The sequence below is a fragment of the Pyxicephalus adspersus genome, chromosome 3, assembly GCF_032062135.1.
Source record: "Pyxicephalus adspersus chromosome 3, UCB_Pads_2.0, whole genome shotgun sequence".
NCBI lineage: Eukaryota > Metazoa > Chordata > Amphibia > Anura > Pyxicephalidae > Pyxicephalus > Pyxicephalus adspersus.
Genome location: NC_092860.1, coordinates 75,236,780 through 75,264,497, shown reverse-complemented (window position 1 = coordinate 75,264,497; position 27,718 = coordinate 75,236,780). Strand labels below are relative to the sequence as shown.

Genomic DNA, 27,718 nt, shown 5'->3' with positions numbered 1-27,718 from the left:
GGCAACAAAGAAACGTTGGCATCAGCAATGTTAGGACCAAGGGCAACAGGTAAGTTTGCTGGCGCTGGACCTATGCCTGTGGACCTTATCTCTCTCATCAGTTTGTTACGGTGCTGTGTGTTTAACTTGTGTGCCACAAGTTGGTAATATTGTATGTTAGTTTCTACCCCCCTACCTTATTTAACATGTATTAGCAAAAGTTTTGATTGTGACAAAGGATTCCCATAGCACTACTATTAGTTATTTAAACAGAAAGCATACCAGTAAATGACTGTTTCATGACATTATATTTTAATTAAAAACTGGGGGGGGGGGTGGAGCGTCTTTGACTCATTTTTGTGTGGAAACATTTCTTCATAAACTATTGAGCTCTGTAATCAACATGAAAAAAAAAATAAAAACATGCACTATTTAAAAATTTTATATTTACTTAAGGAACAAGCAGTTTTTCTACAGGATAATACAAAAATATAGCATAACATTTATTACAGCACTCTCCAAGACTGTATCTTTATGTCTTTAATTCTTTCCCTAGATAATATACCCAGGTAAATCGCAGTGCCTGTGTTTCAGCCTTTTTTTGTTCTAGGCTGCTGCAAATTCACTTTGAGACTTGATACTACGATTCAGTGTTACAGTCAGTGATCAGAGATTGAGGAAATGCTTCCTTCCTGTAGCAGAGTGATGATCCTATTCTCACAAATACATCCCTCAGTTTAGGAGAATTCACCTAATTTAACTTTAGTAATTTCTTAAAGATAAACACTAGAACTTTTTATACATCTTTATTGTTGCTGTATATTGTGAAATGCTATGAAGTTATTCATGTAATCTTACATTAAAGATAGGTTAACCTTGGCAATCTGTCAAATTTTGGAGAAACAAGCAGACAGGTAAACTGATTTGAAAAACTTAGATCTGTCATGTGGCAGCGACAATGAAGAGCAAAGGGATTAAAGAACTATGATTTATACAGCCCTCCTTTTACTGTTTTCTAAGCATTGTTAAGTCATTTGCAGTATGTGTCTTTTATAGTACATAAGTATATATGTTCGAAAAGAGCAGAGAGTCGGTACAATGTATTTAAAAACATAGTTTTTTTTTAACTCTGAGATGCAAAAAGAACTAAGGAGAAATCTACAAGATGAGTGGACAGTTGTTAACTATGTGACAACTGTCTAGGAGGTGATCTTCTAGACAGCTGTCACAATGACAACTGTTAAAGCTTTAGGATTTTCCCTCTTGTTCTGGTGACAGAGATAACATTCTTGCATTTCTTTCACTTTGTGTCAGTGACCATGGACACCAGGTTAAATAGAGAAGGTAAATTACTTCACGTAATCACAGACAGCGATACAGATTTGACAGGCTCTAGGCTTTTCGAGCAATGTTCTATTATAAACCATTAAATATAGCTAATTAATTATTTGTATTCAAGCCCTAGGATTGTAACAGATGAACAACATGAAGATGCATTTAGATCCAAAAGATGTTCTGAGGACTCCACGGATTTGTACAGCTCACAATTTGAGAACATACTGGATAATACTTCCTTATATTATAGTGTGGAATCACTTGACACCTTATACTATGAACCAGATAGCTTTTTCAGTTTTGAGATGCCACTCACGCCAATGATTCAGCAACGAATCAAGGAAAGTAGTCATTACTTGGAGAAGAACACAGCTGAAGTTGAGCAAGAGTTCCTCAAGGTCGACCCAGGCAATGGAATAACAATGGGGTTCTGCAATGATGTCATAAATGGTTTGGATAATACCAGCGTGGAATTTAAAAAATCAAATGAAGGGATGGATCTCTCAGGAAGGTAAGAAAAAGGTTTTGTGAAATTTCCTATGTTTGGTAATCAAAGGGTAGTTCTTAAACCATAGACCCTGATATTGATCAGTCAATATAAGATAATGATCTGGAATAATAACAATTATGTATAATAGTAATAATATATTAATTATATATAACAATAATCTTACCTGTAAAGAATATCTTCAATAGAGTATTTAGAAGCAACTCTAATATATTTGTCTTTTAGAAAAAGAAAAAGTATAAAAAATCTTATTAACCCCTCTGACTTCATTGGGTCTGATTGGTTAAAGCTTTCCAAGGCTGGAGAGGATACACTTTCATCAGCAAAGCTGGGTGATCCAGCAAACGTAGAATGGATCCAGTCCAGGATTCAAAACATTTGCTAGCAAAAAGAAGTCCATTTCATGTTTGCTGGATCACCCAGCTTCACTGATGAAAGTGTATCCTCTACAGCCTTGGAGAGCTTTAATAAATTAGACCCATTGAACTTATAAGACAGGTTTAACTTAACCGCATATCTATAGTTATTGCACAATAGACATATGTTTGGCAAAAGTATGTAGGGAATTGTGGAGAAGTAGTAAACTATGTTATGGGGTGAAAAAGTCATTACAGAGCAGTGATGGGGAATTTTGTTTTTCTGAATTAAACCAGTAGATGAATCAGACCTTATATTTGTTATATATGTTTTTAGGAACCATTTTGGTAGGGATTTAAAGTCCTCTCTGTTGTAGTTATTTCAGATTAGGGTGGTGTTACTTTTGTATTTACTATGTGCTATGTTTCTGTTTAAATGAATTTCCCACTATTTTTAATATTTTCAAAGGAAAAAATAAATATGTCAAATACAGGATCTTAAAATGTATTTGTTGAACATGTACAATGTGATTTTTTTTCTTTTTTAATAACTTTATTTTAAAGGCGTTAAAGGTAAACATACTATATACTACATACTGCACTTCAAAAGCCACAATTCAAGCATTGTACAATATTGCTAAGAATAGTACAATATATACAATACCAAAGTATAATAAATAAATAGTGTTTTTTGCCCAGATGGGGTACAATGTATTAGTGAAATTTAAAATCACATACTTCTCTATCATGGTAAATATAAATAGTGGCCTGCATATACACAGAAGATAAACACAAAGTATACAGTGTCAAAACAACCATAAAATGTATAGTCCTTTGTACATTGCTTTGCCATTCATGCTTTTGCAAGTATACTGTGAAAACTGCAAAAAGGAGGATTTTATAAGAACATAGGTAAAAGTTGTATTATTAAATATATTGGCATGGAAATATAGGTGTGGTAAAGTGTAAACTGACCTTTTTTCTGAGCTGAAGTGCTTCTTGTTTTCATGATAACATTGTATTCCAGAGCACCGGATAAAATGTGCTTTGTGCATGAGGAGTCTTAGTGCAGCAGCCATGTCACTGTCATAATAGTTGATGGAAGGGTTACATTTTACTGTAGGCTTTCACCGCTGGGAACCTAACCATTGATCAGACAGTGGTTTGTATTGCAGCTTCTAATGGACTGGAATAATGTTGTAAATTACAGTATTTGAGAGAAGTAGCAGGAAGAGAGACACAGCAGTGTCTCTATTATTCCAGGGGAGGGTGAGTTTCTATTCTGCTCTCTGCAATGAAATTGACTCAAAGTGGAAAAGAGAATGACATCTACCTTAACCTGGCTCTATGGGTTCAAGTGTGTCTTCATGCTTTCCTCTCGGTGTACTGTCATGCCAGGACAATCAACCTAATAAGTAAGTTGCAAGCTGCTCCCAGCCTTTCTTCACTGCCATCACTGCTGTACATGGGCTCAAGCAAGAACACTGCTATTAACCTGCAAGACTTCATCATGTCATGTAGTTTAAATCTTTAGTTGTTTTGTTCACATTGAGCTTTGCTGTTACACTATCTCAGCAAGCCAGACTTTTTGTAAATGGAAGTGTTTATTACTTGGGGGTCATCGAAATAAAGTGCACAGTTTGGGTTTTTGGTAGAATGCTTAGATATTGGTATTATTCTTCTGGCAAAATCCAAGGCAAGAACCTTTTTTATTCAAGCTGTTCTTGTTTTTCAGGTTAGGCATACGACTACTACAATAATTAAACTATAATGTTTGTGTAGGAAAAGTGAAAAAAGTTTTAGGGCGGTGATTCTGTTTCAATCTGCAGCCTCTTCACTGGTATCTATACTATGGTGCTTTTAAATGTCCTGTATTCTAAAGTTCTTTAGCCATGTTTATGCATTACTGTAACATGAAATCACTTTGAAACTAGTGGCCATTGACATGCTGTTGTTTGAAGCTGTGTGTGTGCCTTTTACTAAAGGTATTGGCACAGTATTTATGTGGTTATCGTTTTTTTTGTAATTGCGCATTTTCATTATTTATATTATATCATAATCTATAAAATGTAATAGCACTCATCGTGGTAGTTGAAGAGAATTTATGTAATTTTGAGCTCAGGTCAGCTAGTAAAAATGCCCTTATGCTAGCCTCCACCCTTCACTCTTGTAGTAAAGAGCACCAAATCACTTTGTACTGCTACATTAAAGTGCATATATATGTAGGCATTTTATGTATAAAGCTTTTGGAGCCCCAATGAAACATATTGACTGTATTTGTTGCTGCTGGACAATAGATTGTGCACGCTTTCACAAAGTGGTTTGACACTCCTATCTATATCTGTTTGGTGAAGTCTAGCTTGGAACCCCAAGTCAGGGTGTCTGTCAAACCTCACCAGAGCCCTTGTGTTGTGAAGCTTGTATGTGATACTTTCAAAATTTTAGGCTCGAATGTAAAGTTGCATTCATTTTGCATTTCTGCTTCCTATTTGTTTTAAAGTTTTATTGCATATTAAAGTAGACCTTGTACCGCCCTTTCTGTTTTACACTTACACCCCCAATGAATTCCATGATGCCTTCTTATATTTCACTGTTCTTTGCATCATGTCAGATTCAATGTCCCCATCTTCATTTGGGATGTCTTTGGAACCCCCTGATGGTCTTGCACTGCAACCTGTCTTGTGTAAAACCTTCTGCCTCTTGGTATGTAATGAGGGGATCCCAGGAAGCAGGCTGACTACACCATCAGTCTTCTTTGTGTAAGTCAGAAAAGAGGAAGGGCTGGATACAAAAGGCACATTAGCTGAAAAGGTGATTTTTAAAATAAGGAAAGTGATTTTTAATAGGAGAATAATACAATTCTGATGAAAGGTTTGCTTTTTATTGAAGCAAAAGAGGATAATGATATAGGTCAATAAAGAAAACTATTAAATAGCACATGACAATGAAAATGCTACTTTTATTGTACAAAAAGTTAAAAATCCCTGTTTGGTTCGGCTGTCTAAACTTGTCTGGTTCAATATAATCGTTTTCATTGTGCAGCATTATCTGAATGTACAATTCATCTTAGTAATAGTAGTTTGCCTGTATTTGCTCTTTATTTGGGTGAATTAATACATTATTAATGTGGGCCTAGAAGCAATGTTTGATTACACTGTATGGGGATCTTGAAATCTCACATGGTGCTTGTACATTCCAAATAAAAAGAATCTACCTGTGGGCTCTTGTAATCCCCATAGTCAGATGTAGCTTTTCTTCTTTTGGACATACATCAGTTTTGTGGTTTACACTTGGAAAGTACAGAGAGGGACAGCAGTAGGACCAGCACTCAGAAAAACCCAATCTTTAAAACATGGGTTCATTGTAAGAGTTGTACAGTGGCGTATAAAGATGATTGATTGCAGTGATTGTTAGACTTGAGTTTCTGGTTACTTGAATGTATTAAATGAAGCTTGTCTCCTGGGATAACTTATAGGAGTCTCCTGCCTTAGGCTATATCTACAATGATATTTCCATTTTTATTACATTGCTGTGTTACTCCATCCTATATACATTGAGTACTATGTCATAATAAAAGGATGCAGTGTCCACGAATAGAATATGCTGCTTGTTTCTTCGATGACAGCTGCATTACAGTATAGTACAGTGTTATATTGTAAATGAAACCATTTTCCTGTTGTTAATAGTTGCTGACATAATATGAATAAAGTTTTGTTTCACAGAAATACAAAATGAATTGTCTTTTGTAAAAATCATATTGATTAAAAAATGATTACGTAACATCTGCTTACCCTTGAATATGCCAGGACCTGCCAAATAATATTTTGTAATTCAGCTGATGGCATCTGTGTCTATTCTAATTGAGTCCACTGCAAGATACTTTCCAGCAAGTTGAAAAATCTTTTGAGTTTGCTGCCCAATCTTTTTGTTGCTGCCCTGTAGAGTATCTATATTATATGTTATGGTTTTCCATTAAAAAAAAATGTTGCAGAACTAATTTATTAGTTTATGTGCATAGTTTTCTATCAGTCCGCTATTATATCATAGTATATCTATCAGTATATCATATCTATATCTATCTATATATAGTATATCTATCAGTCCGGTATCATAGTGTAGTCCACATATTCAAATCTCTGTGATGATGTGGCTGCACTGCTCTGGTATGTGGTGAAGTTTGTACCTATTAGATTGTCATACAGGAGCCTTTATTTATTACTTTGAAAAGCCCAATTCTTTTCTGAACACCAGGTTGTTAGATCAAGGCCAGAGTTGGTCTGGTTCTACTGACAATACAGCTAAAATGGAATTTGATTAACTGATGTAAAAGTATGGTGGTGGTAAGGCTCATTCTTTGAGTCCTCATTTTGTTTTTTTCCCTAATTTGTTATAAATAAATATAAATGTGTTGACAAATTACTGGGACAGAATAGGTTTCCCTTTAGCTGTTTACCTGTAGCTTGTACAGAAATGTTTTAGACTTATCTGATTTACATGGCTTTTAAAGCTTGGAGCATCCAGGTTGTACTTAGCTCATTACAAATGTTCCTATTGGAGGTAATGCACCCTGTCATCTTTGCATCAAGGTCTGTATACTCTGGTGAATCCAATCTTTAAGAAGAAAACATTCTATAGCAATAGGGTCGGGGAAATTGAGAGGGTGTGGTTATAGAGTGAATGCCAGTGAGTTCAGTTTCACTTCAGATTTGTGGCTGGTTTGTGGCTAGATATTGTCATGTCAGTCTACATAGCCAATGACATATTGTATTCTGATTGTTTCAATGATGTCTGTGGCTATTATAAATTAAATAAAGAATGACAGTCCTACTTAACAAATTTACTTTATTAATCTCAGTGATTTAGGGATACAAATTGTACAAGTAATTCCCCCAGTCCTATCTCATCATCCTACTAGTCTACCAATTTAGTTCGAACATGTCAGAATTCTGCAGGATAAGCAATTCAATATTTATAAATCCTTCTGTATTTGGGTGTGTGTGAGGATGACTTAATACACATGTTCTCCTTCAGCTCCTAAGTAACCCTAATTCTGTCCAGTGGGTCAGTGTAACAAGCTGTATGATTTTAGTTGCTCACATACTGAAGACACCATAGTGTTGCTGTATTCACTATAACACCTCTTTGTATTATAAAACTGCTCTCTGATATGTAGTCTTACTTTGGCCTTTTCTGCTTATTTTTAGTTAAGCGCTAAAAGCATAACAGAGGGTTAAGTATGCATTGTGCATCATAGGCGCATATAGAAAAGAAGAAGCAGTTTTGTGCGTGGTAACTGATAATTGGTTAAATGGGGAACAGCCTGTTTTCCTGTATGATATATGAGTTGCATGACAGTAATACACCTCCAACTTGTACTTTTACAGAACAAAAAAATGTTCTTATAGAAGCTGTATTTAAACGCTATTGGATTCTGGCCTGCAGCTGTATTCTCAAGCTGTCAATGTGTCTGATAAAAATATTAATACATTTATTCAGGCATGCTTGTTCTTGTGGATGACACTCTATATAGACAATTTATGATCTACATAATAGCCAAATGCAAAGAACCCAAAATTGAAACACTTTTACCTTATTTATTACATGTTTGTATCCATGGATGCAGAGGTAAAACTCTTGTACACTCAAAAAAAGCCATGTGAACTACACTTACCAATAAAATATATATACAGTGCTTCCTTATGTCCCTTGTGTCAAAAATGCATCCACATTTCTATCATGGGGGGGGGGGGGACTTTTTTGCAGGATTACAGATTTTTTTTTTTTTTTCTGGTTATCGGGATATATATTATTTTATGAGGGATTCTTCACTGTTTCCCATGGCTGACGCCTTGCCAACCACTTGGGTACTTGTCCATCATTTCTGATTCAAAAAGAACCATGTGACAGCTGGCAACAATAAGTTCTTCTCGTACCACTCATCGCAGCCCCTATTCCAGGAAGATGCTGCTGGAAGACGCTACATGTGGAGTCTCTCCAAGTGGCAATGTTCCGGCTGCTAAATGCACCACAACCTCACTGCCCATGTGAATTAGTCCTTAGAGGTGAGGAGGTAACATAGGTCAGTGACATCTTTACAGCTTTTAAGTCATAATATATTAAATATTAATCAAGAAATCCCTTTAATACTGTAACAGTAAATTAACAACATATATATGTGTATACCCCTAACCCATAATGCACACAAATATTAAATAATTAGGGCCCAAGTCAAAAAAAATTTGAATAATATGAAATATTAAGGTATAAACAATGTTGTTGTGTAAATATGGATAAAATCAAGCAATATTCACCTACTAAGTCTACCAGTCTAAGCAAGGACATCACTTTGATAGTTCAATAGTTTGAAACAAAGAAAACCAAAGAAAAAAGAGCTATTAAAAGAAGAAAAGGGGAGAAAGGTAGTAGTGCAACCCATCCGATTAAGTTCATCATTTTTCAACCATTTTAATTATGTAAATATCGGGACAGAATAGGTTTGCAAGATAAAAAATCTTCAAACACACCTGATTGGAATTCTGTGCTGTCTTTTCCCCCATACTTTGAAAAATGTATAGACCGTTTAATCACCATCAATCACACTGCATCACAAAATTACTTTGCACCCTGCTGCACTCTGCAAGCAAGAATATATCAGAAAGTTTTAGGTCCCTTTACATTATGTCTCCTCACCTTGATGTGGTACTGTTTGTATAATGGTATTTCAGGCATTTATGAGCATTGTGTTAAGGGTGTTCATGCACAATTATTTACAATAGGCTGACAATACATGTCAATAAAAGGCAAACCTGACCTGACCCTTTTGTTTTAGAGGATGCCTTGCTGCACTGCACATCTGCACTTAGGCAATGCATAAAAATATGCATTGCTAAAGTCCTGTAAAAATGTGTGTCATGATCTACATGTACAGAGTCTACCTCTTTCCTCTTGTGAGTGAAGGAGTTAATATGGTGAAGGCTGCACTGTGTTCACCAGCCTGTATCAGGATCTGAACAATTCCAAGATGCACAATGAAGTCAAATAGTCATGTGCCTTTCACTTTTTCATGCAGTCAGTGCAGCCCAGACCCAGATAGCTGGAGGTCACAGGGTGCTGGAATGAGAAGGAGGGTGGGACTATTTGGGAGTGGATAGAAGGGAAGTTGTTCAACTTTTTTTGTGTGTGTGTGTGATCCTTGCCCTGAGCACTGTCGGGCATTCTGAGAAAATGTCAGCACGGATACTACATCCCACTGTCCATGCCCTTCAAATAATAGCAGCAGAATAAAGGATTTTTTAACATCAGAGACTTTGTCAAGCAGAAAGGTTGGCAACATTTTCCTGTAACATGGGATGAATGCAGTTACATTTTTGTGACAAGGTAACCAGTTTTTTGTTACTTCTTCTTTTCAACTATCTCTTAATCTAGTAATCTAGCTGCTTCCTCTGCCTAACAAGAAGACAATTCTTTTCAATTTTTTTTTTTTTTTTTTTTTTACTGTCAAGCCTATAACAAGTTTTAATTTGTGTTTTGCATTGTTATGAAAAATCTGAATTGAAATCTGATTTGGTTAACAATGTTTTGTGAGTTAAAAACCCATTTGTGACATTTAACAGGTCACTTTCTTATCAGGTTACTGGCATGTTTATTTTCAAGAAATCAGTGGATGTTTGTTTAAGATAAACTCACAAAGACACCTTTTAACTTTCTTTGAAAGGACTACTTTGCTGTCCTTGTGTTCAGACTTGTAAATAACCGTTTTTTTGCTTTAAATTGTTGTTCCATTGTGATGATTTAACAGTGATGTCACAGTTTTTGGTGACATACAAACCAGAATATTGACAAATATACAAATAAAAACAGAAAAACCGAGTGCCTATAACAACGTAAGATTCCCATTCACAATACTAGCTAATGTATAACACTTTCAGTAATGAATTTATTGTGTCTGCATGGTGATAATATAGCTTATCACTGGAAAAGTTTTACATGCTTTATTCTTTTTTTTATTGAACTTTTTTTTCTTTGTGATTTCAAAATGTGTTTTTTTTTAAGCTGGAGCCATCTAAAAATTGCTTGGTAAGCGGTAGAAATCAAAATACTTTTTTTATTGTGTTGCCATATAATAATGGAATCTGCCTTCATTCCTGCCTTCTGTGAGCAGCATTTACATGATATAATTATAGACTGCTCGTTTTGAATTTACACCACTAATGGTGGAGTGGAAAAGAGTAATTGTGGTGCATCCATTTTTGAGTCATCTCTGTTTTTTGTGTTTCCACTAATGTTGACTATTTGGTTGCACATCCTTAAAGTTGAAGGTGGTAGTAATAGAGTTCTTACCTGCTCATATAGTAGCAGCGGAGGACATTTACTGTTTGTGCTACAAAGCTGGGCAGTGCTACACTTGAAACAGATTTCTGGTAATTAGGCAGTGTAATACATATATTCCTCCATTACTTGTTGTAATGCAATAATACCAGCCCCTGTCTCCTTCTTCATCAAACATCTGTTTGGATTCAAAATCTGTCCCTCTCTGATTTAGTTTCACATTGTTACTGAAGCTTGATTTCCCTGCCTTCATGCCTATTTTCTAACAACATACTACCTGAGGTTGGATTGCTATGGTTCCTTTGTTTGTTTGCATCCAGTACTGTCCTGGTCATGCCTATGTATTATTATTATTATTATTATTATTATTATTATTATTACACAGTATTTATATAGCGCCATCATATTACGCAGCGCTGTACATAGTCCATAGTCGTGTCACTAACTGTCCATCAAAGGAGCTCACAATCTGATGTCCCTACCATAGTCATATGTGATTATTATAGTCTAAGGTCAATTGTTAGGGAGAAGCCAGTTAACCTAACTGCATGTTTTTGGGATGTGGGAGGAAACCGGAGTACCCGGAGGAAACCCACGCAGACACGGGGAGAACCTGCAAACTCCATGCAGATAATGTCCTGGCTGGGGATCGAACCTGGGACCTAGCGCTGCAAAGGCCGGAGTGCTAACCCCTGAGCCACCGTGCTGCCCACTATGTATTACAGTACTGTAATCTTCTATGGGACTGTGCCCCGAGGCAATCAGAGACAGTCCTATAGAAGTTCTGACTTTACTTTGACATGACTGGCTGTATGCTTATTCCCGGTCAGTTACTTGAGTATACTGAAGCCAGTGGCATTCAACATACTCTTCAATCATTCCGGTTTCCACTGAACTTTCCAGAGACCCATAGTGTAGACACTATTCACATAGTGCAAGTGTGAAAATCTGTGCTGCCATGTGATGGTAGCATCTAACTAGGGATGGGAACAGAGGCTGCTGTGTTTGTTTGTATATATACACATTTAAACACCCTTTCCAGTAATTTTTTACTTTCACTGACACAATAAAATTTTTTGTCTCCCACTGTTTTTTTTCTTTCTTTCCAATGATCACTGATGCCCCTTTCAGGGTTTTTCTCCCTTTCAGTGACCAGCAATGCAGGGACATTGTCCTCCCACTGGTTCTGATTTATTAAAGATCTTCAAGGCTAGAGAGGATGCACCCTAATTCGTGAAGTTGGGTTATCCAGCAAACCTGGAATGGATCTGTTCCAGGACTGACAACATTTGCTAACAAATAGCAAGTTACTTTGGTTTGCTGGATTACCCATCTTCACTTTTGAAAGTGTATGCTTGCCAGCTTTGGGGAGCTTTAACAAATCAGCCCCATTGACTACTTATGCTGTTCTGTATATTACATACTCTTGTACCCTGCACCCTATATGCTATATTGTACATAGTGTTATCTGTACTTTGTGAGCTCTGATGTACAATATATCCTCCTGACCAAAGTTTTTATTGCTTTAACAGTTTGTGATTGTTAAGTAGTTGAATTCTTTACACAGCGCACAGTGATTGGTCATTCATTGGTGGTGTATGGTGATGACCACCAGGACGGCACAAGGAACGACGATAGGGGACCACTCCACATATGTCGGATCTTTCCCTGAGACTAGCACAACTGTTTGAGACAAAGATACTTTGACATGTGTATGCACCCTTAGATAAATTGTTAGATGTCTGTCTATATTCTGTATGCAGACAAAACTAATGTAACAGAAGAGTTAACTTGTTACAAATTGTGTTTTGTCCTAATGTTTGTGTTTGAAATTTTTGTTGTGGCATTGTGGTTGAGGAATAATTTGTGTGTAAAGAGTAAAAAATGTAGGTCTTCAGATTTGCTTCTTAGTAGTTTTTATAGGTGATATATGAAATTAATGAAAGTATAAGAGTGAACTGTTGCTGAGGCTGCTCTATAAATTGTTGGAGAACCTGTATTCGGGTTGATCAGGGAGGCATGGATTATAAATGTTTCTGCTAAAAACAGATGAGGACAAATTTGAATCTCTTGCTGAAATGTGGTTGCTCTGGACACATTTGTCACAAGTTGTCAGCACCTAAACTGTCTCATCTGAACCTTAGCATATTTCTGCTTAGTTGTCAACTATAAAATAGAAAAAAATGACTATTACAGAAAATCACTGAAAGATAGAAAGCTGAATTTAGAGAAAGAAGCACTAGAGCTGATGCAAGATTTCAGTGGATGATTTTAGTGTAGAACTGAAGGCTGTCTGCCTGACACATTATTGGGCTTTATTGGGCATCTGATTTAGTGTATGTGTTTCTTCCTCTGCTCCATAAATGTACAATAATTACACTCATTCTACTCTCAAGCCTCTCTTTCTGTTCATTGTTATTTGAGGAGGTTCAGACACATTAACAAGAACCAGAGTTTTCTGCCAAAAGTGCTGATGTAGTCTTGGCTGCATATCACCACATCCAGTGAAGCATGTTTAACTTACTCGTTTATTGTAGACACACCTCTAACATGTGGATTCCTTTATTCTCCAGAGCAGACAATCTACAAATCTACAAAGACAAATAAAAGGCCTTAACTTTCTTTATAATTGGAGCATAAAACCCTTGTGCTTCCAATACTTTAGAACGTTATAGATTCTTTTCTCATATCAATGAAATTATCATGTATATGTCCATATCTGGTGCCACATATTGTGCATTTGCAGAACCCCCTTTGACTGTGGTCACTTGCAGTTTAGTGTAGTGGTCTTAGCCACAATCATTGGTATATACAGGAGGAGAAGAGGACCCTGCCCTGAAGAGCTTTCAATCTAGGAGGTGGGGGAAGTATCAATAGGAGGGGAGATAAGGAATGATGGGTACATAGTGACGGTTTAGGAGACAGAACAAGACGGTTAGGCAAGTGTAAAAAGATGGGCTTTGAGTTCTCTTTCAAAGGAGCGGAAAGTAGGAGAAAGCTGAACAGGACGAGGAAGACCATTCCAGAGTTGGGGCAGCTCTAGAAAATATGTGCATGTATTGTCAATTGTGAATTATGGTGCTGTAAATTATATAGCAAAAGCATTTGTTTTCCTAAAAAGGCTTATTTTTTTTTTTTTTACAGTGTTTGGATCATGTTATGTGCAAATATTGTAAATCACAAAGTCATTACTTACCATATGTGGAAAAAGAGTATCCAATCTATATTGTATTTAATGTTGCAGTTTATAAATACTGTGAAGTATTTTTGCCAGGATCAACAGGTATCTGTGGGACTTTGCTGCTGTTAGTGCAGATGCACTTATAATAAATATTATTTTAGCGAAGACCCGAGATCTACTTGTTTTTTATACAAGCTTTATACTTCTAAATGAAGGGGTTGGCAGTCTTATTTCAGCCTGATTTGACTAAACTTTTTTTTTTTACATCTGTGTCACAATAGTAAGGTCTTTCCCCACTTCCTGTCCTAACCTGCAGACACAACGAGATGAAATGAGAAGAAATCCCTATAAAAAGGAACTTCCTTTTAGTTGTCAGTGGTACAAGTGTCTCCATTAAAAGATTTTCCCCATTACTGTTTCGTAAATTCTCTTGTTTCAGTCCTGATGACAGTGGTAAATTGAAAACTGTGGGAAAAGTTGGGTGTATAGGTTGATCCTGCAGGAATTTGGGTGTCAAGCAGCAAGGTATAAGATGTTTCTATGGTAGTTCCCAGTTGTCAAGGTAGTATGATATGGGTAGAGTAACTTGTCTACATGTTAATTGAAAGTTTATTTGGAGTTATTATGGTGATGTCAGGTGATATGATGTAAACTGATGGACATTTTGGTTCACATTGTATATATTAGAACCACATAAAACTTAAAGTGAAACTGAGCTCATAAATAGGAACTTAATGTGGTATTTTATGTAAACACACTGCATTTCTGGGATGTAATTCATCCTCATTGCTTTATATATTCATTGTTCTACCAAGTCACCTGTTACCTCTCAGTGCCAGTCTCCTGACATTTTGTGATTGCACCGCTATGCTAATTTTTTTTTTTTTTGTATTGATGTTTATTTTATTGTAATAGTTATTCTTACTTGTGGTTTGACATAAGGGAATAAAGCCCTGTCTCTTCTCTGCCTCCACAGTTGAAAATTGTGTAAAACGAAAAAAAAGGAAATAATGCAGTACTCCGATTGTAACTGTCCAGAATCAAACATATTTTTATTTGTTAATAAAAGGCAGCTGTTCTGATGGCAGTAAATAAAGTATTAGGTTTGGATTGTTAGAAGATATTTGGGTGATTTTTGTTTTGAATGGTAGCTGTAATATTTACCATCATTACATTCACATAGTTACAGCCCCTCCTATTGTTCCAGCAAGGTACAACGAGCAAACAATGAAGATGATTGCTTTTCTAACTCAAACTATTTTTACACCCTAATCTTTAAGCTTGCAGACATGTTTTTTTCTGGGTTATGACCAAAACAATACCATTACCTACAATGAATGCCAAAATTCCTCATACTTAACAATACAGTATCTCACTCACTACACATGCATAATGCAATACCCATGAAGGCTTGAAGAGGATCCAACAGGACTGAATGAACTTGTACACATTTGAGCAATAGAATAATACTGCATATTAGGATTACCCATTTAGGATATGATTTATAGATATTTATAGATATGATTGATGCCCCTGTGTATCTTCCTGATACAAAGGGTATTTGGGGTTTTGATCTATTTTTCCTGGAATGTAGCTGCATTCCATACCGAAAGGAATTTGTGTCCACAATGTCTGCCAGTACAAGCAGCTTTCTTGTCTGTTGAGTGGATTAAGAAATGAGGGTTATATAGAGGAGTGTTTCACATACTCTGTATATGCAGTTAAGCAGTTTTACATTCTTTTAGTCATATAGGTTGAGTTAAACATAATCCTCATCTTATGCATGTAATAGGCTTTATATTACTCTAGTAATTCTATATTACTGTAATATGGTTACTTTGTTAGTTTACTGATATAATATTGGTTAAGAAACCAATATTTTTTACTTTGTTTAGTGTTTTTTTTGTTTCTTTAATAACTTTAATATTTTTTTTGCTTTAGTTTTTCTAGTTTGTGTCACACAGCTGTTGTGTGTACAAGAATGTCAATAACTATATTTAAATTATATAGAAAGGAAAAAACTCATTTAGTAGCTATCCAAAGGCCAGGAAGAATTACAGGTGCATGCCTGAGCTTTTTTGTTGTTCATACACAAATATATTTCTGTTTGATTTAAATGCTGTTTTATGGAGGAATAGGAAAACACAGCAGTTATCATCTCTCTGTCCATCATTGATCTGCCAGGGTGAATTGATAAAAAACACTGAGGGGCCCATGTACACATCAGACTTTTACCCAAGACGAGCAAAACTGTTCATCTGACGTGTTCCAGGTTAAGACTGAATTCCTTGTCATTTTTTGTCACTTTGTTGATTTAAAATATGACCAAAGAAAACACCCATTTGATTTATTCACAGTAAAACTTCAGCCATGGATTCTGTATAGGTAGAATCCCTCAAACTGATTTCAGTCAAATTTGAACCGGAAGCTGGGCAATTGTAACAGAGCAAATTATGAAAACCTCAAATTCATGCCCAGATGTATACCAGGTTTTCTAACTGTTTAAAGCATTAAAGCCACCTGTTAAATCGAAGAACCGAAGGGGGGTTATTGGAATATACCAGCCAGGGGTGTAGTGGGGTGGGCACGGGTGGGATAGCCCTCACTCTTTTCTCTTATTTTGCAAATAATTTTTTGGTGGTCCGTGGCTTAGGGGGGGGAGGCGCACCGGCCAGAGCTGCGGATCATGTCTCCCATATTGAATTGCAGGCTTAAGGCGGTGGGCGGGGTTGCCTATTTTGTAACATTCAATATGAATGCTGTGATACAATATTACATTTTAACAATTCAAATATAATTAATATTGTTTTTTTTCTTCTAAAAAATGTGTAATATATCATTTAAACTAATTTAGGGTATGGCAGTTATGTAAAAATGAGCAAAGCACAGTGGCTGTTCACCGTTCGGCAGAATATATTATTATACCAAATGCACAGAAACGTCATGACGTGTAGTATAGCATAAGTAGTTAAGCTCAATTTCGTAGCAGGGTCAATTTCTGGTCATCATTATTTCCACTCTTGTTTCTTATCTCGCATCTTCTTTAAAAACCTAGAAGTAGTGTATGATAAAATGGGTCTGTTAAACATTTCTAAACATAATATAACTGTGATATTGGAATTAATGTGATTCATCTTAAATTTTCACAATGTCTAAAACTTTGAATCTGCCCATTAAAATGTTGTTTGTCATTCACATATGACATATTTTTCCAAAACCATAACAAAACCCTTTTTTCCCCAGGTTTATTGATGGGGCAACAGACTTAAAACTGATATTAATATTATTACACAGTATTTATATAGCGCCATCATATTATGCAGCACTGTACACAGTCCAAAATCATGTCACTAGCTGTCCCTCAAAGGGGCTCACAATCTAATGTCCCTACGATAGTCATATGTTTGTAATACTGTATAAGGTCAAATTTGGGGGGAAAACAATTAACTTAACTGCATGTTTTTTGGGAAGTGGGATGAAACCGGAGTACCAGGAGGGAATCCACGCAAACACGGGGAGAACCTGCAAACTCCATGCAGCTAGAGCCCTGGCCAAGATTCGAACCTGGGACCTAGCACTGGACAGGCCAAAATGCTAACCACTAAGCCACCATGCTGCCCCATCTTTGTATTTAGAATAAATACTTTGAAATGCCCACGACTTTTCACTTTTTTTGGCAAAGCCAAAAAGTGGGCTTTTGTGGGTTTTTGTGAGTGGGACCTTAAATTAAATCAAGCACGAATGAACATTAAAACACATGCTATGGTTGCTTTTGTCCACGTGACAATGACTGTGGGGAGAAAATCTTTAAGGGAAGTTGTAATTGCTTTGGCTAAATTTTTTTTGTTTTTCATTGAACACTTTTTGGATGGGGGATCGTTTGAAATGATAATTCTTGGATGCTACTTTATCAATGTTTGGGATCACGCTCTGAGCTGAGGAAATCTTTAGGATTTCAGTCATCAGTAAGACAACTCCTGTGCAATGTTTTGTTCATTTTCAACTTGGAGAATAGTTGCTCATACAGATTTGTGCTGCCGAACATAGAGAGCAGTTGAGAAGCTTGGGTACGGAGCTGGGGCATTATGTCAAGGATGTAATGTGGAAATTGTGCAGCGCCCACAGCGTCATACACTTGGATAACAGCAGTCTACGCACAGCCTGAGACACCGCTATATGACACAAGGCCATGGGTGGGCAAGAAGACCCTGTAACTCCAAACGCCTCCTGGCACCTCCCACATGTAGCTGAGGGGGGAGTGCTGGAAATGCCAAACGCGGCCAATGCGGGCCTAAATCCTTTGAGTGGCCCGCCGCTGGAACTCCCTCTTTATTAAAATAGTGCCACTACTACAAATCCTGGCATTACTTGTATCTTTAAAACAGTCCAATGCAGGGCCACGCATAGGCAGAGAGCCCACTGGTCTATAAATGCAAGTGATGCCGGTAATTGTAGTAGCTGTGTTATCTCAATGCAGTGGCGGGCCAGCTGCAATTCATATTTAGGATTCCTTTGGGGGCCAAAACAAAGGATGTAGCGTGACAGATTTGGCCCGCGGGCCAGAGTTTGACACCCCTGAGTTAGGGTATCACCCACTTGTCAAAGAAATACATTCTAGTAACTGGCAGATATTATGTTCAGAAAGTCTATAAGCACCATAATCTATTAGAGGCCATGGTAAATAACAAAAACACAAATGCAATAGAGCTATTAGAGAATGCATCTTAAAATTATATACAGTGTTATTTTACACATGAACCTATTCCTGTAACAACAGGAACTTAAACATACAGTAAGCATAGCTGATTGGTGCATGAAGTTCTTCCAATACACTTTGTATTCTGTGAACACCTGTTTGTGATTCTGCAGAGGAATTCCCAGACACACCCACTACTATTTAATTTCTATCCATGTCATACAGAGAGATGTATCACTTAAGCCTCATATACATGTCATACAGAGAGATGTATCACTTAAGCTTCATATACCGGTACATGTCATACGATTGTTGCCCAAGACAAACAGTGCTTTTCCCAGTTGTACATTTATCAACCCACCCTGGCAGATCAATAAATGATCAAGCAGGGACAACCTCTAAACTTTCATATGTAGGAGAACCCAGTGCACTCCCCATAGAACAGAACAGTGCTGTGGTAATAATATCTGCCTGGAAACAATCACAAAAGATTGTTTCCAGCAACAGAAATCTGATGTCTATTTGATGTTTGTTTGGGGCCTTGCTTTATTTCTAATTAAAATGAAATGGATTTTCAGTGGTATTTCAGCTCTTGTAGACTACATTATAGGCTTGATTTAAATATTGCTGTTCTGGGAGGGGTGGATTACTTAGTTCTGAGTATACAAAAATGTTTATTATTTTTCATGCTGGTCAAATAATGAAAGTTCACGGTTTATCCCATTTTGTTAGAGTTTTATGGCGCTGTTAAATGCTTCCCCACCCTGTTGGAAGCTTTATTTTAAGATTAGAGGGTGCCCTATTACATTTGAAAATGCGAAATTTATGCTTGCATTCTGCATTGATGAATAATATCAGTCTAATGTTTTTGGACTTCATGCAGCTTTGCTGTCTTTGCAGCCCTGATTGGTTTGGAAATGTAAAATGATAGATGGTCAAATTGTTTCCCAATTAACAAAAGCCTTTCATACTGTATTTAGTTTTGCTGCTCTTTACTTTGTATGATTTATAGCCCCATTCTCTGGTTCAGAACATTAAATGGTGCAATCCTATTCTGGAATTAAATAGGGGTTGCCTTTTAGAGATGATTGCACTCAATTAGCCCACTGTTTGATTTGAATTTTTAATACCTTTCTGAATAGTTACTGCTGGCTCTTGTCTTAGATAAAACTTGTCACTATGGCACACTTTGAAACACTGATGTGAATATATGTTGACTTTTTTTAATGTTAGTGTGTTTTTCTATGCAAAAACCTAAATTAACAAAAAAAAAAAAAAAAAATCGGGTTAAGGAGTAGAACAATTGTACTACATATATTTTGCTGAAACAATTTTGTGTTTGCTTTCTTCTAGTGATGCAGGACCAAGCAACAAACCGCTAGAAGCCTCATATGACATGGGCAGCACTGAAATCCTTCAAAAAGGAAGCACTGAAAACCTTAGCAATGGGACCAATAGTAATCTACAAGCTGCAAAACGCCTGGCAAAACGCCTCTACCAGCTGGATGGATTTAAACGCTCTGATGTCGCAAAGCACTTAGGGAAAAAGTATGTATTTAAACTTGCCTGATTTCAAGCTGATGTATATCAATAATATGTTTATTTACCTCCTTGCAGTTAAGCCCGACCTTCGCTCGGGCAAAAAAAAATTGCAAGGATGGTTAAGCCCGAGATTTTTCACTTACCTGGTCCCCCTGTGCTCATCCAGCGTCGTCCTCCATCGGTCATCGTCCGCCGATCTCTCCAGCGTCGGGTGCCAGCGGGACCGGTAAGAAGCCGGCCGGCATCCTGTGATCCGCCGGGCCAGCGGATCACAAGATGCCGGCCGGCGGAACACAAGATGCCGGCCGGCTTCTTACCTGGTCCCGCTGATCGTCCGACGTCCTGCTCGTTCCAGCGCCAGATGATCTCTGCAGGGAGAAGCCGTCCGGCGGAGAAAAAAAAAAACGGACGGCTTCTCCCTGCGTGCGTGATGACGTCGGCGCGTGTGCGGGAAATTCAAACTGAAACTCATTCAAACATTTTGTATTGGATTCAATACAAACTTGTGTATCCAATCCAATACAAAATAATTCAAATAATTACAAAGTATATACCTGGTAAATTCAAACTGTCATTTTGTATTGGATTGGATACAAACTTGCGTATCCAATCCAATACAAAAAATAAAAAAAAAATAAAAGTAAATAACTTGGAAATTCAAATTTATATTTTGTATTTGATTGGATACAAACTTGCGTATCCAATCCAATACAAAATAATTCAAATAATTACAAAGTATATACCTGGTAAATTCAAACACTCATTTTGTATTGGATTGGATACAAACTCCAGCATCCAATCCAATACAAAAAAATAAAAAAAAATAAAATAAAAGTAAATAACTTGGAAATTCAAATTCTTATTTTGTATTGGATTGGATACAAACTCCCGTATCCAATCAAATACAAAATAATTCAAAACAAACTCCAATAAATACAGAATCAAAGTTTTAAAAATTGCCACACTAGGGAGGTGTTTTAGAATAATATAGTACTTTACAATATACAGAGTTATTGCTTTGTCAGTATTTTCAGTATTTATGATTTGTTTACATTGCTGATTTTTGTGTTTTTCCTTTAATTTTATTAAAAGTAATTTTTTTTTTTACATGATTGTGTGTTTCAAACATTTTTTATATTCATATTATCTACTAGAACCCCTGTTCGGACATATTTCTGTAAGTTACAGGTCTACAATTTAAAAAAAAAATTCATGAAAAACAGTGGATGACTTTTGGTACAGAAATCTAGACCTCAGTGTAACGCTTAGGTGGTTAATATTATTGTGCTATGCTTATGAAGTGGCTGGGTCCTAATAATAACCTGTCACTAGAATACCCTATACAGTTTGATATGTTATCTATCTTGTTACAAAAAACAATTTATAAGGGATATTCCTTTTTATGAAGGGAGTTAACCTGACAATCAGCAATGTATCCTTCATATATAATGACTCCCCTACCTAACAGTTCTAAATAAAAAGTCAATGCAGATATTCTGGTCTGGTGTGACTGATTTCTAGCGAAAGATAACAGGGAAGTGTTTACATCTTTGTAGTTTTATTTCTGTATGGCCTGTATAGTTTTTGGTATGCAGTAACAATTCTTGAAACTCAGAAGGGATTAGACTTGTTAAATACAGCCATAGACTAAATATTGGTGTGCTGGGACAGATTTAATATTAGGGAAAAGTGAGGCCAATTCTATAAAGGGTAGATTTTAGGATGCACATAACTTTGTTCTAGGCCAGCACCGGTTTTTAGAGTAGGGTTACCTAAAATCCTACCATTGTACCCAGAGCTCTTGGGGAGTTTCCTTTTATACGGTAATGATGTGATATTTCAAATTGTTTTTATTCTGCTACACTCCAGAGGAAACATCTGACAAATCAGTAATGGCTGATGTCATTCCCTGACACAATGCCGTTCATGCTATGGACACAACATCTTGTGTTTTTAGGTGTGTTATAAACATGGCATTACAGCCACTACTGTTAAGGGGTCCTTCTTCCTACTGGCTCCCATTGGTTTCAAGAGTTCCTCAAAGGTGAAAAAGTTGAGAAATGCTAAGCTAGAGTATATCCTAGAGAGGCAAATGCAGGTCATAGTGGAATTGTTGTGTTCTGAATAGCTGCACAGTGAAGTGCACATTCATAAATAATAATACTATAATGAATATATTAAATTTAAAAAAGCTTGTAACACTTTAAGTACAGATGCAAGCTGAAGTGGCTGAAACCTGAAATCCTTCTGTCCAAATGAGCCAGTCTTATTGGACAAGTAGATCTCAGTTGATAAGACTTAGCAGTGAAAACCGAAACTTTTCTTTTGATAGGCTATTTGTATTGTCACCAAATGCCACTTTAAATATACTGATATACCTGAGAACAATAAGTCAGCTGTGAGGTTGTAGACCAGCTTTTCTAAACCTTTTTAACAAGGGGGAATCCTTAAAACCCCTTCTATAATTACTATATCTACAACTCACAGTACATACATCCCCCCTCCTATTGTGTGTTACTTGCCCCACCTCCTGGATTGTAAGCTCTTCCTCTCCTCCTCCTGTGTCACTGTCTGTATCTGTCTGTCATTTGCAACCCCTATTTAATGTGTGCTGCATAATATCTTGGCGCTATATCAATCCTGTTTTAAAATATTAAGTGTGGTGGTCAGTGGGAAGAATGCCTCTTACATTGCGTGTTAGTAGGAAAAATTTCACCCTTACAGATAGCCAAAAAGAAATTTGATGTTAATGTTAATTTACCTGGGAGACACAAAGTGCTTATGTTTTAAAGCGACACCAAGCAACCTCTGGAGCATAAATTCACAAATCCACACCTTAAAAAGAATCCCTAATTATATATATTTTGCAAATAAAGTATTCCTCTTTATTGGAATACAGAAAAGGAATGGGCATTCATTGAATTTGTACACTTAAACATACTTATTGTAAATGCCTGTCAACTACTTGCAAGGAATCCCCTCATGTTATTTCAGCTACCTAATAGCACTTTTTTCAACAACACCACCCATCTAATAATGTCGCTTAGCAAAAAAAAATCATTTTAAACCCTTTATGGGCCTCTATTGCTATGTATAAACAGTGGTATGCAGAGGATACACCTTTCAAGGCAAGAAATCAGAAATCAGTGCTAAAAAGTACACTCCTGACATGCCCATCCAGTAAGTAAACTAAGGCAGATCAATGACATGGGCACCTAGTGCCTTATTAGAAATGTGTCTCCTAAATTGTTGGTTGTTCTATTCTTTATTCCTGTTTTCCTTTTTTTTCTAACCCTCTTGTTTCACTTCCTAATTCATATAAGCATTGAAACACAAACATGTCACATAAAAATATTGATGCTTTGTAAGCCCCCAGAGTTCCCTAATGCACATCAGTCTATATTTTACTTGGATTTGCTGTTGATAGGTGAATTAAGAGGCTGCGGCAGAATTGAGGCATTTAAATGTTTTTAAATTGCATGACTCATTCATCCAGTAAAATGTATTTGGTTGCATTTGCTAGCTCTCTTTTTGTGTACAATAAGCTTCTCTGTAATTTTTAATGCATAAATAATTAGAACTGAGTATGCTTTTAATGAAGCATTTTAGACACTGTAATTACCGCTGTCAAAAAGAGAGCTTTTCTAATTAAACAATTGTATTGCACAAAACACTTGAATTGTTTTATTTTGTCTGTCTCACAGCAATGAATTTAGCAAGCTTGTGGCAGAAGAATATCTTCAGTTTTTTGATTTCACGGGTATGACCTTAGATCAGTCACTCAGGTATGTAGAATATATCATAAAGCTATATTTTTTATTAGAAGTGCTATATCATAATTGTTACTTTTACATGACTTTGACTTTTACATGACTTTTTATGACTATGCCAAAAAAGCCTTTCTTTTCTCTCTTCTTTCTATTTTAAATATCAGATTTAGAGGCATACATGCAGATAAACCTTACCCCTCCTTATCTTTTCTATAAGCCATTACCTATTGTTACTATTATCATTAGTTGCATTATCTTTGATGTTACTAAAGAAATGCAAAATATTTTGTTGCTTTTTCCCACTCATTATGGGATTATTTCATTGGAATCTAAGACCAAACAAGAAATGATAGTTATCAAAGTCAAACTATTTGATGCCATTAAATAAACCAGTTAAAAACATACACAGTTAAGGTCATACTTAACTAAAAGAGCATCTGAGAAATAAAAAAAAAAATTCAACAATCTGATGAGAATCGGTTTTTGTGTAGTGGGCTGACTGTTGTAATGGTGGAAACAGTACTGAAGCGTATGGCACGACAGCGGTTGCCTCATACAACTTAATACTACACTGACGTCAGGCTGCGCCTTCCTTGTTTTTCCATCTCCAGTACAGTTTGTGAATTTAGTGCAATATAAAGGTAAAAATTGTCATTCAGAATATAAGATTTTATTACAATATAATTTTTGTTTTATTGTTAATAAAACATGAAAATGTTAAATTCACACCTGCGGTGAGTTTGCAGTGTGATTACTGCTTTCTCATGTCTGGGATGAGCTGCTTCAAGGGAGACGCTACATGTAACTGCCAGCCAGTCAAATACTGGTTCTTTAAGAGCCAGCACTGGTGTGAATGACATGAGCCAAATGATAAAGCACCATCCTCTGGGAGCAATGCAGGATCATTCAATTCCTTAGTAGATCTGGACCTACCCTTTGTTTTATTTACTACTTATATATGATAAAATCAACATTACATTGCACACAATGTACCCCAAAAAATTGAAAGTTTTTTTTCAAATGGGTTTACATTTTTCTTATGGGTTCACTTGTGTTAAAAATGAAACACAGCTTTAGTGTGTAATATTACTTAGAAGCATACACTAAAGTTCAATAATGTTAGTTTTATGTTCCAAAAGATAATACTAGCAATAGTGCCACCTATTGACATAAGGAGAAAATACATTTTATATTCTAGAATGCATTGAATGAGCTTTCTTTACTCCAAAATTTTGCTTAGGTCGCATTTAAAGAAACTGTAGGTGACTGAGGAATTTGTTTAAATGCTGCTTTTTAAAAACACTGTCTTCTGATACTTGTGATCTAATATTTACATGGAAGCCTGGGGATCACTAGTAGTGTTTAATATATCAGTATGATTTTTTAGTATGTATGTTAAGTGCACAATTTCCAATAATTTAGACACTGTTGCAATCATCTTTGCAGTGATCACAGAAGTAAGATACCCTTGTACATTTTACCCATTGTAAGAGCTCTAGCAGTAGTAGTACCAAGTTGCCAGTTAATCTTATGCTGCATGCTAGCCAGGAATTATACCAATGTTATGATTTATTGCTGATGTTAGAGAGACCATGACACCTTCAGGATTGTTACCTTGGCATTAATAACATAAAAACCAAATGCTTTGCAGTGACAGTATTTTGTATTCTGGCAGCTTTGACATTCTCTAAGTCTCTTTGTGAAATACTGACAGTTGTGTATATTGCTGTGGATCTGTCAAAATTACTTCAATCTGAAAGTAGATTGAGTATAATAAACTGAATAGCATTGTAGGAAACATTCATGGCAACCAAAAACTAGAAAATGAAAAAAAAAATCAGATCTAGTTTCTTCCTCTATTGTTCCGGCAGTTGTCGTGAACCCTTTGTGTAGATATCATCTGTCTTGAATAGAAGTTTATAGACTTTGAAGGTTATACTTCCACACACTATTGAATTCAGCTAAAACAGATATTGATCATTTGACTTTGACTGTCAAGATGTAGTACAAGAAACATGCAATAATGTCTGTTGTAGTTTGTGATAAAAGGTGTTTAAAACTGGACAGGCTGATACAAAGATCTAATGTTAATTATAAACCAAGATATATTGCTACGTATTATTTTTATTCTTATTTTTGTGCAGGAGCTTCTTTAAAGCCTTTTCACTAATTGGAGAAACTCAGGAAAGGGAAAGAGTTTTAATACACTTCTCCAACCGATATTTTCACTGCAATCCAAACAGCATGTGTTCTCCAGGTATGTTTGGTTTCCCTGGTCATACCAATTTGTATCTGTGCGCTGAAATTGTGTTGCGAAACATAACCAATATGCTACATCTCAAGTTCTTAAAAATATATACTGCATTTGGAAGTTAATGAAATAACCCAAGGTTTATTGATTTGTGCTTTGTAATAGTTTATCTGCCTCTGTTTCATTCAACATATTCAGGATTATTTATAATGATAATACAAAAATCAATATGTAGTAACAAGGCAAGGCAGTCAGAACAATAAAAGACAAAAGATTGACACTTGGTTTATTCCAAATGCTGTATTGTATTTTTTTTTGTCTGGACTTCATTTATGACCCCCGATCTTGCAGGTTTGCTTTTTTGATGTAAAAATAACAATAGGTAAATGAGGAATTTTTATATCTTTGGTCTCAAGAACTAGTCGCATTCATATGTGCACTGCAAAATGACAATAGGAAACTGAAAACATGACGGTTGCTATGGCAGCATTAAAAACAGTTCTTGTCGGAAGCCTAATTAATAAGGTCAAGAGTTCTTGTATTAGTGACCTTGCCAGTAATGACCTCAGACCGGAACAATAAAAGAATGCAGATGGAATATATTATTGGTATGCCCATCTTAGAAAAGCATATTTTCCTAGTTGTTAATAAATAGTTGCATGTTCTCAGATAAGTATTTATCTGTGTTCCAGATGGAGTGCATTGTCTTACCTGCGCTATAATGCTTCTTAACACTGACCTACATGGACATGTAAGTAATGTACAAAATGACAAAACCTTTTGGTTAAAATAGATGTATCATTAATAAGTCAAAAATCTTAGAAAAGTCAAAAAGAAAAAGAAAATGCATACTATGGTATTTGGTATTCTATATTCCCTGAGTAAATAATTGTATCAGTATTCTAAATAATCACAATAAATGTGTTCCTACAGTTTATGGTCCTTTTGTGGACCACAGATCCACCTTGTTTTGGACTTCGGGATGGTACTACATTTTTATTACAAATTACTCTACTGGAATAAATTTTGACCTACTATTTGGTTAATTTCATTTCATACGTTATGCAGTTGTTGTTGATCTTTCTTTCTATACCAGATTTGTAGTAAATGCATAATATGTTGTTGTATTGTAAGCCATCTGTATTCAAGAAGCATGGTTTTAGTTTGGACTGTTCCAGCTAGTATAACATTGATTTATGAAATGTGTATTCCCTAAAGGAATGTTTTAACTCCCCTTTCAATGATCCTCTGCCACGTGTCTCCATCCTCCCCTGGATACACCTCCTTTTCTTTATCTTCAGCAGATTCACACATATTTATCCAGCTTAAGACCATATATCCTGCTTTTTATGTGTGTGTGTGTGTTTTCTGTGTGTGTGTGTGTGTTTGTGTGTATGTATATATATGTGTGTATATATATATATGTGTGTATATATATATATATATATATATATATATATATATATATATATATATATATTTTTTTTTGTGGAACCAAGTAAGTATAACGTTGGAGCTAAGAGGTGCTATATATCATATATTGTGGAAGAATGCATCATCTGTTGATGTAGACCAGGGCTGTCAAACCTAAATATGAATTGCAGCTGGCCCCCCGCTGCATTGAAATAGCACTGCTACTACAATTCCCGGCATCACTCGCGTCTATAAACCAGCGGCCTTTCGGCCTATGCGTGGCCCTGCATTGGACTGTTTTATGGGCGCAAGTAATGCCGGGAATTGTAGTAGCGGCATCACTCGCTTATATAGATCAG

The 27,718-nt window shown here is 36.1% G+C and overlaps 1 protein-coding gene across 6 annotated transcripts in view; it reads left to right on the top strand.

Moving 5' to 3' along the window:
- PSD3 (pleckstrin and Sec7 domain containing 3) overlaps positions 1-27,718 on the top strand; it is a 275,704-nt gene that overhangs the window by 92,816 nt on the left and 155,170 nt on the right. For 3 of the 6 annotated variants that reach the window (XM_072405271.1, XM_072405272.1, XM_072405274.1), the window contains 5 exons: positions 1,439-1,825; positions 19,737-19,931; positions 23,630-23,710; positions 25,840-25,952; positions 26,639-26,699. In XM_072405271.1, the coding sequence (XP_072261372.1) occupies positions 1,439-1,825; positions 19,737-19,931; positions 23,630-23,710; positions 25,840-25,952; positions 26,639-26,699 (837 nt within the window). Of the gene's footprint in view, positions 1-1,438; positions 1,826-9,375; positions 9,556-19,736; positions 19,932-23,629; positions 23,711-25,839; positions 25,953-26,638; positions 26,700-27,718 lie in introns of those variants that run through there. The other 3 variants (XM_072405277.1, XM_072405270.1, XM_072405275.1) reach the window with 2 other exon arrangements.